Source organism: Lampris incognitus, chromosome 18 (genome assembly GCF_029633865.1).
Source record: "Lampris incognitus isolate fLamInc1 chromosome 18, fLamInc1.hap2, whole genome shotgun sequence".
NCBI classification, from domain to species: domain Eukaryota; kingdom Metazoa; phylum Chordata; class Actinopteri; order Lampriformes; family Lampridae; genus Lampris; species Lampris incognitus.
Window position 1 is genome coordinate 24,583,724 of NC_079228.1, and position 12,945 is coordinate 24,596,668.

At 48.3% G+C, this 12,945-nt stretch overlaps 1 protein-coding gene across 3 annotated transcripts in view; it reads left to right on the top strand.

Annotated features, from left to right (window-relative positions):
* LOC130128646 (exostosin-1c) overlaps positions 1-12,945 on the top strand; it is a 94,622-nt gene that overhangs the window by 972 nt on the left and 80,705 nt on the right. For all 3 annotated transcript variants that reach the window (XM_056298315.1, XM_056298314.1, XM_056298316.1), the window contains exon 2: positions 5,147-6,547. In XM_056298315.1, coding sequence (XP_056154290.1) covers positions 5,601-6,547 — 947 coding nt within the window. In that variant the 5' untranslated portion in view covers positions 5,147-5,600. The remainder of the gene's footprint in view (positions 1-5,146; positions 6,548-12,945) is intronic.

Genomic DNA, 12,945 nt, shown 5'->3' on the forward strand with positions numbered 1-12,945 from the left:
TCCTTCGGGCTCGTCTATTCAATGAGCCTTGTGGCCCTTTCCAGAGCTTGTCACCTGGCAATAATGATCCATCATTGACCCGTGACCGAGGGACTACTTTCACCACTTACACCTCCCCATGCACGTGCACGGATCCAAGTCAGTGTGTGTGTGTGTGTGTGTGTGTGTGTGTGCATATGCATATGTGTGTGTTACCATACTCGCACACTTGCCTTGCATCTGTGTGCGTGCATGCATGTACTTGGGCTCGCGTGCACATCTGCACTCGCACATCTGTATGTCCTCGGTGATTTACAGCTCCAAGGATGTCGCCAGGCCCGGTTGGACCCAGACATGCCTCACAGCTTTTACTGGCCTACATTCATCATCGGTGCTCCTTCCGATTGCTAATGGCCACACTCTGGTTAATGCCATCTGCTGCCGTAGTACAGTTTGGTATTACTCAAAGTAATAGGCCGGAGTGGGGGGACTTGTGCTGCTGGCTCTAATTATTGTAACAGGATTCGAGAGAGGCTTTTATAAAAAAAAAGATTTAAATAAAAAAAACCCGGGCTGTAATTTACAGGCAACACTATGAAACAAGGGAAACAGATAGCGTTGCCTAGTTAAAAATGACAGCACATTGCTTTTGTTAGTCAGAGCCTATGATGTAGTCCTCATTGATTTTTGTCCTCTTTGTTTCTTCCAACTCAAATTGAAACCAGCGATGTCTGATTGGGAGCAAAATGTTGTCGGTGTCTTTTGTCGGCTCGAGATCAGTGGAGGTTCCCTCCGTGAGCAGCCATAACTTTAAATGACAATGTGGGATGCTAGATGGAGGAGTGTGGGGGTTTGTAGCGAGAGTTTTTTTTTGTACCCGAACGGTGTCAAGGAGTGAAAAAGCCCTCCCAAGTAAGAGGGATTCCTCTTCCTCCTCTCGGCCGCTGATGTTTGTGTCGCCAGAGTAATGGAGAGAACCTTAACACACCCTGATGAATGCATGAATATCTGCCGTGGACTGTCATTTATTTACTCGCTTTTTATCCTGCAACAGATGACGGAGGGTGCTCGACGGAAGGAGAAAGGCGGTAAAGAATGGCCTGTTTGCGCAAAATGGCTCGGATCCAGATGTTAGATAAGGGAAAGGAATAAAATCCTCGTGCCCGTCAATCCTCGTGCCCGTCATCGTCGCCACCGTCATGATGACATAGTCCATCACTTTTCTATTACGCCTCCCCGCAATCATCATCAATTATTGGGCCGAGTCACAAATCACGGGGATGGCGCTGGTGCAAATCTCCCCTTTACCCACCGGAGTGTATCCCGAGGAAGATTGAGTTCCAGTTCAACGCATTGGTGGCAGGGGGACATAAAGAATGAACGAAATAAAGGAAGGAAAATCAATGTCTTAACTAAAGGAGCCAGTGAATTATTGATGAGGAGTATGTAATGGGATCCCCCGTGTCTGTTTCTCCACACCTCGGTTGGCTTTGCTGCATCTGCTGCTACAGTCGCACTCAGAGAAGTGGAAGGGTGGAGGATGCCAGACAGCCACCCACCACCAGGGAGAGTAGACAGCCTGAATTCGACAAATATTCGACAAATAAATATTTTCTTTTAAATATTTGTATGAAATAAATATTTGTAAAAAAAAAACTCACTATTTGTGCTTTGCCGAATACCATATTAGGATTTGGCTGCACACACGAGCACAATCTTGGGGCGGCATGGCTCAGGAGGTGGAGTGGGTCGTCTGGTAATCAGAAGGTTGCTGGTTCGATCCCCGGCTCCTGCAGAGAGCGTGTTGAAGTGTCATTGAGCAAGACACCGAATCCCTAACTGCTTCTGATGAGCGGGTTGGTGCCTTGCATGACAGCCTCCATCAGTGTGTGAATGGGTGGATGTGAGGAATACACTGTAAAGCACTTTGGGTGGTGGGTAGACTAGAAAAGCGCTGTATAACTGCAGTCCATTTACCATCTTGTTTGCAGACACAACTGAGTTCCAAAATGCAGACTAATACCTGGTCCACACGAGCATGAGTACTTTTGAAAACATAGCTTTTTCTATGCATTTTGGCCTTTCATCCACATGCAAACTACGTTTTAGATCACTGGAAATGGGCCTTGTGGAAAACTTCTTCCAGGGTGAAGATCTCCAGAAACCGTTTTCAGTGTTGACGTGTAGACGGGAAACACGGAGGGTTTTTTTTTACCCCCCCCCCCTTTTTTTCTCCCCAATTGTATCCAGCCAATTACCCCACTCTTCCGAGCCATCTCGGTCGCTGCTCCACCCCCTCTGCCGATCCGGGGAGGGCTGCAGACTACCACATGTCTCCTCCGATACATGTGGAGTCGCTAGCTGCTTCTTTTCACCTGACAGTGAGGAGTTTGACCAGGGGGACGCAGCACGTGGGAGGATCACGCTATTCCCCCCAGCCCCCCCCCCCCCGAACAGGCGCACCGACTGACCAGATGAGGCATTAATGCAGTGACCAGGACATGTACCCACATCTGGCTTCCCACCCGCAGACAGGGCCAGTTGTGTCTGGAGGGACACCCATCCAAGCCGAAGGTAACACAGGGATTCGAACCGCCGATCCCCGTGTTGGTAGGCAACGGAATAGACCGCCACGCCACCCGAATGCCGACATGAGTACAATCTTGCTTGCAGACACTACTGTGATCCAAAGTGCAGACTAATACCTAGTCCACTAGTCCACTCGTACATGGGTGTTTTTGAAAACATAGCTTTTTCTACGTGTTTTGGCCTTTCGTCCACATGCAACCTACGTTTTAGGTCACTGAAAACGGACTGTTTGGAGAACTTCTTCCAGGGTGAAGCTTTTCAGAAGCTGTTTTCAGTGGTCATGTGTAGACGGGGAAAACAGAGTTTTGGGCTCGTTGTTGTTTTTTTTCCGGCTTCTGATTGGCCAACATGGCTTTAGGGTTATATCGCCACCTGTTGGTTTGGCATGCTCTTGACAGTCCATTCATTGTGATGAGTAGCATGTGATTTTGCGTTTTCGTTAGGACGGGGATTTTATTTTATTTATTTTTTTAAAGAACTGCTTGTGTGGACAGGATTTTTGGCGCACCGCAGACGTTTGCGTGTTTGCATACGAAAGAAAAAAAATTAAGCATACAAAGACATTCGGTGCACAGAGCTCCTTGCACATCCCTTGTCACACACTCACAGGGGCCAACCCACACCTTCATAAAGCATAAGGTGCTCACAAACACTGATAAATCCATACACAACTCGCAAAAGTGAATGCATACACACACAGACCTAAGGTCTTTTAACGGTAAAAGCCGTTCAGATGCAAGATACGACTACATCTTCCCTGTCCACGAGTCATCCTGGGGAAAGGAGATATTGCGTAGGTAAACCACAATCCCCGAACAAGCAGTGAAGGTGGCGGAGAAACGGTAGAAATGAGGAATGTGACTGCGAGATAGAGCGACATAAGGAGAGAGAGGGAGTAAAAGAGAGAGAAGGGAGGGCAGGTGAGACCTGAAAGCTGCCTTTGTGTGGTAACTGGCAGTAGGAACACTGGCCTTCACTGTGAGGTGTTCTTTATACACACACATACACACACACACGTGCGCACACATGCATATATGCACACAAACACCCATGCATTAGGGAGTTATACGTGGATGCTTGGCCAAAAAAAAAAAAGGTTGAAGAACCGTTGCATGTTTTCAAACACAACAAGAAACGCTTTCTCTCTCTAAGCCCTCTAAGGTAAACGGACATTTTCGAGGCCGACGGTTGCTCTCTTTTCCTTCACCTTTCCAAATCTCCCTTTCAGGCACTAAGCACTCCCCTATTTTCTCCTCCACTGCACCTCAGCCGTATCTAGTTCTGGCCAAACAGGACTCGAAGAGAAAGATAATATCTGATCTTTTCTACCGCTTCGTGTTAAGCATACTGTTAACGCAACACTGGCCCGGGACTGGACATCAATACCCATTACAGCATATTTAATTGAACTGCCAGTTACATTTATTTTTCCCATACAGAGACGGGGAGATAGGGAGAAATTGAGAGACACAGGCTTTAGGTGGGGATAGTTTTGATGTGTGGCTAATGGCGGCTGGGTGACTCTTGGGTGCAAGTTAACCGGCGTTGAAGGACTTCAACATTGGGAGACCCTTAGTGTGTATTTTCCTTAAGAATTTTATCAGTGCTGGACTCAGCGAAGGTTTTTTTTTAATCTTTTTTACCCGTTTAAATCCTCTACCGTAGAGGCGTGCGGGTAGCATAGCGGTCTATTCCATTGCCTATACCAACGTGGGGCTCACCTGTTGACTCCAAGCCAGAGGTAACACGAATCCCCGTGTTACCTCCAGCTTGGTCGGGCGTCCCTACAGACACAATTGGCCGTGTCTGCAGGTGGAAAGCCGGATGTGGGTATGTGTCCTGGTCGCTGCACTAGCACCTCCTCTGGTCGGTCGGGGTGCCTGTTTGGGGGGGAGGGGGAACCGGCGGGAATAGTGTGACCCTCCCATGTGCTATATCCCCCTGGCGAAGCTCCTCACTGTCAGGTGAAAAGAAACGGTTGGTGACTCCCCATGTATCGGAGGAGGCACATGGTAGTCTGCAACCCTCCTCGCATTGGCAGAGGGGTGGAGCAGTGACCAGGACGGCTCGTAAGAGTGGGGTAATCGGCCGGATACAATTGGGGCGGGAAAAAAAGGGGGGGGGAATAATAAAATAAATAAATAAATCATCTACTGCGTACGCCGCTGTCTCTGAAACTGTGCTCAGCTGGGCTGCTTTATCAGTGTTTTAGGATACTGTACTGCATATGTATCGACTGTGTGGGTTTTCAGTAAGTGTGTGTGTGTGTGTGTGTGTGTGTGTGTGTGCACGTGCATGCTTGCATGCATGTCATTTTGTGTGTATCTGTGTATTTTGTGTGTTGGTCGCACTGGGTGCCGAGGATATTTCTGAACTCCTCATGGTTGTTGGCATTTTAAAGCTATGCAAACAAAGCGTATTCCCTTGCCGTTATAAAAGCAGCTGCTGCGGTATCATTTGAGACCGCGGTTTCGTGATGGAGCCCCATGTACGTTGTCTCAGTGTTGATATTGGTTGCAGAGCAGCAACGCCGGCTGTACACTGATCTGTATTTTCTTGTTTGTCTACCTCTCCCCAGGAGGGGCCCTGCAGACAGCAGCTGTGCCAGGCGCCATGAGTCGGCGAGCTGGGCCTGTGAGAGAGGAGAAATCACCCATCATCATTCTCAGCCAGCCCGGGCAACGCAACAGACGCACACAGCAGGGCTAAGAGCAGCCGGCAGCGGGCTAACACACGTATCGGGAGAGAACAGATGGGGAAGACGGCGAGAGAGTGAGATTGTGCATTCAGAATCTCGGGTTGCTTCGTCCTCCATGGCCAACTGGACCGGGCCACGCTCAGAGGCAGCCATGCCCATGTTAACACACCGTCCTCTGTCGGGTCCCCCTTGTTAGACGTCACAAATCAATCTCCGGCCCCTGTGAGGCTAGAGAGCTGAGGGGCAGTGGAGGACAGAAGTGTAACAGAGAGAGAAAGAGTAAGAGATAGAGCGATAGAGGGGAGGGAAGAGAGAGAGACTGTGACAGGCCCCCATGCAGGCGCGTAAGAAGTATGTTCTGCTGGGCTTGTGTGCATGCTGCTGGCTGCTCCTCGTTTACTGGGGCGGGGGAGTCCAGGTGCGTCTGCTCCGGTTGCTAACCCGCCACCGGGGTGAGGTGGTACGACCCTGGCCCAACTGGACTGACAGGGCCTTCCTGCCACGCTATGCCCACCTGGATGAGCTGCAGATGGACCCTGGCATGGCCGAGTCACCCCACCAGCGCCGGCAGGCCTGGTCAGGCATCTATAAAGACAGCCATTGCCGCATGGAGACCTGTTTCGATTTTTCCCGGTGCCGCCGGAGGGGAAGGGATGGGTTCAGGGTGTACGTGTACCCCACGGAGAAAAATGAACATGTGTCAGAGAGTTACAGGAAGATCCTGACCTCTATAGGTGAGTCGCGGTACTATACGTCGGACCCCCGCGAAGCATGTCTCTTCGTGTTGGGGATTGATACCCTGGACAGAGACCAGCTGTCGGGGCAGTTCGTACCCAATGTGGACGAGCGCATTCGTGGTTACCCACTGTGGAACGAAGGGCGGAACCACCTGATCTTCAACCTCTACTCGGGCACCTGGCCCAACTACACAGAGGACTTGGGCTTTAATATTGGCCAGGCCATCTTGGCTAAAGCCAGCCTCAACACAGAACACTTCAGGCCAGGTTTTGATGTCTCCATCCCTCTGTTCTCTAAGGACCACCCCCAGAAGGGTGGAGAACGGGGCTGGCTCGTGAGAAACACCATCCCCCCACGTAGGAAGTACCTGCTGATGTTCAAAGGGAAGCGTTACCTCACGGGCATCGGCTCGGACACACGCAACGCGCTCCACCACATCCACAACGGGAAGGACATTGTGTCACTGACAACATGTCGCCACGGAAAGGACTGGGAGAAGCACAAAGATGCCCGCTGTGACCATGACAACATGGAGTACGAGAGGTACGTTGGGGTCAGGTTGGTCCACTGGGACGGTGTTAATGAGGTGATGTTATATTGGGAGTTGAGACAGGGGTCGAGGCAGCTTCTGATAAGTGATTTATAGATACTGATGTCATGTAAAGTAGTAGCTGGCGTTCGTTTTCAATGAAGAAATTACAGTCCTGACCCCCCCCCCCATTTTACTGGCTCCTTTTTGGGGACTTTGCAGAGAGTTTTATAGGTCCTGTTAAAAGTCTCCGATTTTCCCCAAGCAATGTCATTGCTACTTTTTGTGCTTAACTGGTTATTTTTCCTTCTTTTATAGCTGTACAAATTGAGTGTTTGGGGTTTTAGAGTTTGGCAGTTGCCTTGCATGATCAAAGACCTCAGATGCAGATTTAAGTCTTCAGAAGCTGCACAATTTGTTACAAAGGTTCGTTTCTTGAATAAAACTGATACTCCGAGTACTGTTAATCAAGAGTTGCAAGATACTAAATTTCTTAATCTCACACCCTCGTTTTTCCCATGAAACTTAGCGCCCCAACTATAATTTCAATACAATTTGTTTTAATGAAACTGCATTCCAATAAGGCCTAGTTTTTTTATGGGTTTTGTTTTTTTTTTGGGGGGGGGGGTTTATAGGGAGTTATTTCTACCGTTTACACCGTACAGTAATTACATCGTTGTCAGGGAACAACAAAAAAATGTCCTGTTACGTCTTTTTTCCACAGTCTCATTATTATTCTTAACAAATTCTCAGCAAAGAACAGAACAGCGCTCCTTTTTATCAAGTCTATCTCCATATATTCAGAGATGAACAATGAGAGCCATCTGCAGAAGATCCAGAGATAGAGACCGAGAGTGACGGAAGGAGACCGCGAGACAGAGAGAAATGGAAAGAGAGAGACAAAGTGAGAGACCGAGAGAGAGAGAGAGAGAGAGAGAGAGAGAGAGAGAGAGAGAGAGAGAGAGAGAGTGACAGAGACAGAGTAAATAAGAGCAAGAGAGACAGAATTGGAGAGAGAGATGGAGAGAGAGAGAGCCAGAGAAGGAGAGTGAGACAGAGAGACAAAGTGAGAGACCGAGAGAAAGGGAGAGACACAGACAGAGAAAGTAAGAGCAAGAGAGACAGAATTGGAGAGAGACTGAGAGACAGAGAGAGCAAGAGAGAGAGTGCAAGAAAGACAGAGATAGAGACAAAGAGGGCGAGTCAGACAGAGAGCGAGAGACGGAGCGAGAAGAGAGACAGAGATAGAGAGAGACAGAGCTAGAGTGACAGAGCGAGAGAGAGAGACCGACAGACAGATAGAAAGAGACAGAGCAAGAGAGACAGCGATAGAGAGAGAGACGGAGCAACAGAGAGAGAGACGGAGAGATGGAGAAAGAGAGACAGGCAGAGAGAGAGACAGACAGAGAGAGAGATTTTAGGCAATGAGGGGAGTCTGGGCAGGAACAAGCCATCTGTTGAATTATGATCGTTCCTCTGCGGGTTTAATAGAGGAAGACCAGAGCACAAGTTTGGGAGCGCATATCATTACTTAAGACTGCCTTTGTTGCATTGCAAGCCTGTAAATAGGCAAAGATTGTTTTATTGTTCAGACGCCACGGGGGAACCGGTCTCTCATCTGGCTCAGACTCTCCAAACAGGACAGGGAACAAACTGCTAGAGGGCTGTGGATTTATAAATGGCAGAGTTTGTTTCAAATTGCTTCAATACTTTGCATTATTAACACGTCTACATGAAATCGAGGCCCTTCCTGAGTCATCTGAAGTTCTGAAACTTCCTGGTGTGATCCTGCCCTGGTCTTCACCTCTATCACCTTCGCTTTGCTTCAGTCTTCTTCTTATTTTGCACCATCCACACCCCATTTGTTTAGTGGAAAGAGCCCCCCCCCCCGCCCCCAAACTCTGTATTCCTCTTTGTGGACCAGTACAGCTCTCCTGGCATTAGTAAAGCTGAACGATTAGTCTCAAAAATGTGAGCCATTTCTACAGCGGGGTGAGCGTTGGAAGTGGTGCCAGCCGCACTTAAAGGAGTGCTGTAAGTAACCGAAGTCGGGTAGTCTTGCAGCTGCACAATATGACTTTTCAAATCGAATTTGCCCGGGGAACGGCAGTTAGGTAGCGGTTCTCATCCAAGCACAGCCCTGGCTACGGCTATAACCAGCTACCTTAGGCTTGTTTACATTGGGCCAGGCGGCGAGGGGATGGGACAGCGTCCCTGCTCAAACGGCGCATGAATGAGCTCATTTATTCCACACAGCCTGCTACACAGACACATGGGTGGGCGAGGGGTGTGGGATGGAGAGAAGCGAGGGATAGCGAGGGGTGGGAGGGTTCGGGGCGGGTCCCATGTGGTGTATAGCGGTAGATTTGGATGTGGGTCTAAGGGTGTGAGGGTATGAATGGGAAAAGGAAGGCAGTGTGAGATACAGCAGCCGTTTGAAAGAAAAACAGAAAAAGCTGGATGATTTTTTTCCCCTCTCTTTTGTATGAAGCGCTTTTTTCATTCTCGCTCGCTCAGTGTTGCAGAAAAAAAAAGGGTTTTGTGGCCTTGGAGAGAAAGGTGTGAAGGGGGGACGTGGGGGAGGTAAGGAAACGAGTGAGGTAAATCAGGGGTTTCGGGGTGTTGGATGTGGTTTGTGTCCAACGCTCTGTTCATCTTGCTCAGTCCCAACGAGGGAACGAGGGGATTTCTTGGGGATAATATGAGCACTGTGGAATGAAAACAAGCAGAGTGAAATGGAAAGATGGGACAATAAACTAACTGCAGGAACAAGGTTTCTGAAAAACCAAGTTGCGGCCAACTAGCAACACACCCATCCCTGCTCTACCTGTCTGACATGCTGTCTTAGCTCCTCTCTTTCCCTGTCCTCCCCTCTGCTCCACCCACCCTCTTAAGGCTCACCCTTTGTTTTTCTCTCTCTCTTCAGCCTTTTTGCCTGTCGGCACATTCGACCGTGTCACCGTGCACATGTGGCCGTGGGAGTGCACGGTTACGGGTGCGTGCATCACTGTTGGTTTGTGAGTGACTGCCGCTGCATCTTCTATGGGCCTATGCATGCGGGGCGTGTGTGTGTGTGTGTGTGTGTGTGTGTGTGTGTACATGTCTTTTGCTGTGTGTCGCAGACAGCAAGGCTCTTAGAGGCTTCTGCCAGGTTAATGAGCCTGTGCATCTGGTCTGCAGGCAGATTAGCCCTGAGGGACCCGGACAAGACGGCAACGCCGGGAATAGGAGGAGGAGGAGCGGGGGGAAGGGAGATAAGGATGAGGGAACCTGGACACAGTAGACAGATCAATGGTGTAGAATGTTGGTAATGGATGTGTATTCATCTGCAACTGTATGTATGTGTGTGTATATATATATATATATATATATATATATATATATATATATATATATATATATATGTGTGTGTGTGTGTGTGTGTGTGTGTGTTTGTTTGTCAGTGAGTGTGAATGACAGAATGAGCATTGGCATTAAGAGAGTGTGCAGTGAAACAGAGGGAAGAAACATAGACCAGTAAGGTGGGGATGGGTTGGTGGTGGTGGTGGTGGTGGGGGGTAAGACATTATGGTAGTCAAGGCTAGGAGAGGAGCAAGAAAAAAAGATCGGAGAAAGCAGGGACAAGGTTTCTTAGATGGGAAGTCCCACTGGTGAGTTCGTGCAAGCAAGGAATCTGTGCCGAGTACACTCCTAGTATATGCGATCAGCAGGCATAGTATAGGGTTTATAGGGGGAAATTTCAACAGAGCTGCTGCAAGCAACAAAAGGTAGGCGGTAATATGGTACGAGCCATCTGTGGGGAACTCGGAAGGGGGCTGAGTTGTTGAGTGATTTGTTCATTATTTACTCAGTACCGGAAATTGTTACATTTTTCCCCCCCAATTGTCCTTTTTAAGCCTCACTCAACAGATTTAAACTTTTAGGGCCTTGCTGTGAGTGAGTTAGTGAGCGAATGAATGAGTTAGGTAGTTACTTAGTTAGGTAGTTCCTTAGTTACTTAGTTAGGTAGTTACTTAGTTAGGTAGTTCCTTTCCAGGTCCCTGAGTACGGGCAATGTGAGGCCCGAGAAAGAAGAAAGGATGAGAAGAGATGTACTAGAGAGAGACAAAGAGATTGTGACACACAGAGACAGTGAAAGGACAGAGCATCAGAAGAGAATGGTTACTTGAAGCATGACAGAGGCTGTGCCGCAGCCTAATGGCCTAGTTTCCCCTCACTTTAGAGAATTCTCTCCGAAAGGGAGGTGAAACGTGCATTGTACAGTGAATGTAAATGAGGAAGCTTGCGTGTGAAAAGATTCGAGAGGAGAGGAAACAGGACGGGTAGGGGCTTCACTTGCAATCCACAAATGCACTCTCTCTCTCTCTCTTGCCTCTCTGTCGCTCGCTCTCTATCTTTCCCTCCCCGTCTGACTCAGCCGCATGCAGACAGCATGGTGATCCTGGGAAAGGGCTGAGAGCTTTAGCTAGAGTTTAGTGACGTCCCTGTTTGTGAGGTATGATGTGTGCCCAGTTTTGTAGATCTGCAGATTTGCTTTTACATGTTGATTTTGTGCATCATTAATTGTTAGCAGTGACTAATTACAAGACTACCATCTACTGAACGCAGATTCTTTGCAAGACGTGTGTGTGTGTGTGTGTTTGGGTGGGGGGGGGGTATGTGTGTTGTTGAACTGGTGGGGGTAATGGCAAAATGCTGTACTTCTCCGTATGTCTTAAATGGTTCCTATGACAACGGCCTTGGTGTATGAAGGCTGGTTGGTATCAGAACCAGTGGACTTTATTCATGACCCTTCTCGAGGGGGACTCAAGGTTGATGCAGAGGAGGGAGAGGGAGAGAGGGAGAGTCCTCAGATCTCACAACCTGGATGCGCACAGCATGCTGATAAGTAGAAACACTATCACGGGTCTGGAGCAGAGAGAGATTTAAACAGCCGCTGCATCCGGCCAGCGTTAAAAACAAGATCTGTGCACAGAGAAAGTTAAAGGGCACCGTTTGAGAAATGGGTCTTTGCAGCCTGACCGTCTGAAAGGCCCTCGTGCATCAGCAGCACCCTGCCAATCTAAAATGTGAAAGTCTGTTTTGCTGTGACACGCATGTAAATATGATATTTCCTGTGAAAGAGTTCAGTGCATATTGGAAAAACTCAATCAGCATCAGAACATAAAACAAAATGGGTTTCATCAACTGTCAGACGTCAGTAGATGGCCTCAAGGCCCACATTGCCTTGTCGTTACCGCTTCCTTCTTTGTGTGCAATTTACATAAATTTGAGTGGGTTTGTGCATGTGTTTGTTCGCGTGTGTGTGTACATGCATTTCCACATGCACGTGTGTGTGTGTGTGTGTGTGTGTGTGTGTGTGTGTGTACACCCTAACACTGCATTTGTGTGAATATATAGACAAGTTGAGATTTTGGCAGATCCAATAAGAAATGCTACACCCCGCTGTAATTAAGGTCTGTGAAATTGTACCTCTGGATATGCTGTGGTTGGTCATTGTGTGTATAAATGCACGTGTGTGTGTGTGTGTGTGGGTGGGTGGGTGTATGGGTGGGTGCGGTTTGTGTGGCCCATCTCTGTTTTTGTCTCTGTTTAGAATACTCTTAAATGACAGAGAGCCTAAGGATTCTCTGGCACTCTCACTTTCCACCCTATGTTCTCTCTGTCTCTCTCTCTCTCTCTGTGTCTGTGTCTGTGTGTGTGTCTCTCTCTCTCGCTCTCTCTCATTGTCAAGTCAGGTCTGATGTATTCATAACAGCGCTTTTTAGAAAATCAGGGTTTCCTCTTAGGGCCTCAACTTAGGAGCACAGGGGACACCAAATACAATTGGGAAAAAAAAAAGATGAAGAAGAAAACCGATCACGAGCTGATCAAGATGTGAGGCCAGCATTTGATGAAGATGTGCATGTAAGGATCATGGTGTGGTCCATCCATCTACTTTCTCTCTCACCTTACATCCCTCTAATATCCCTTTCACACTGGCCAAAAAAACCCCGCTAACATCCACTTTTTACATTGACCAAAGGAGGACATTAAAGGGTTTTTTTTGCTGGTTTTTGGGCCAGTGTGAAAGGGGCTTTACTCTTCCTACTTGTATGTCCTCTAGATAACACCCCCCTCCATAACTTTTTTGATGTTTTCTCCCTCTCTGTCTGTTACTGTAAACTGTCCTACAGCTAGCTGGCTGTGTACTGTAAAACTCCTGCTGTCCATTTTGCATCTTTTATTAATGGTCGCTGACTTTACACATGGGAGAGCTTCTTTGACAGCATTGCTGCATTTGGTTTGGTACGCGCGATTGCCTCGTTTGCAGCACAGTTGTTTTGGCTGCATGCACATGAACGCCCGATACACAACACAGACGTACGCCGACAAACAACTCCCTTATTTCCGCACACGTTCTCTGATCTAC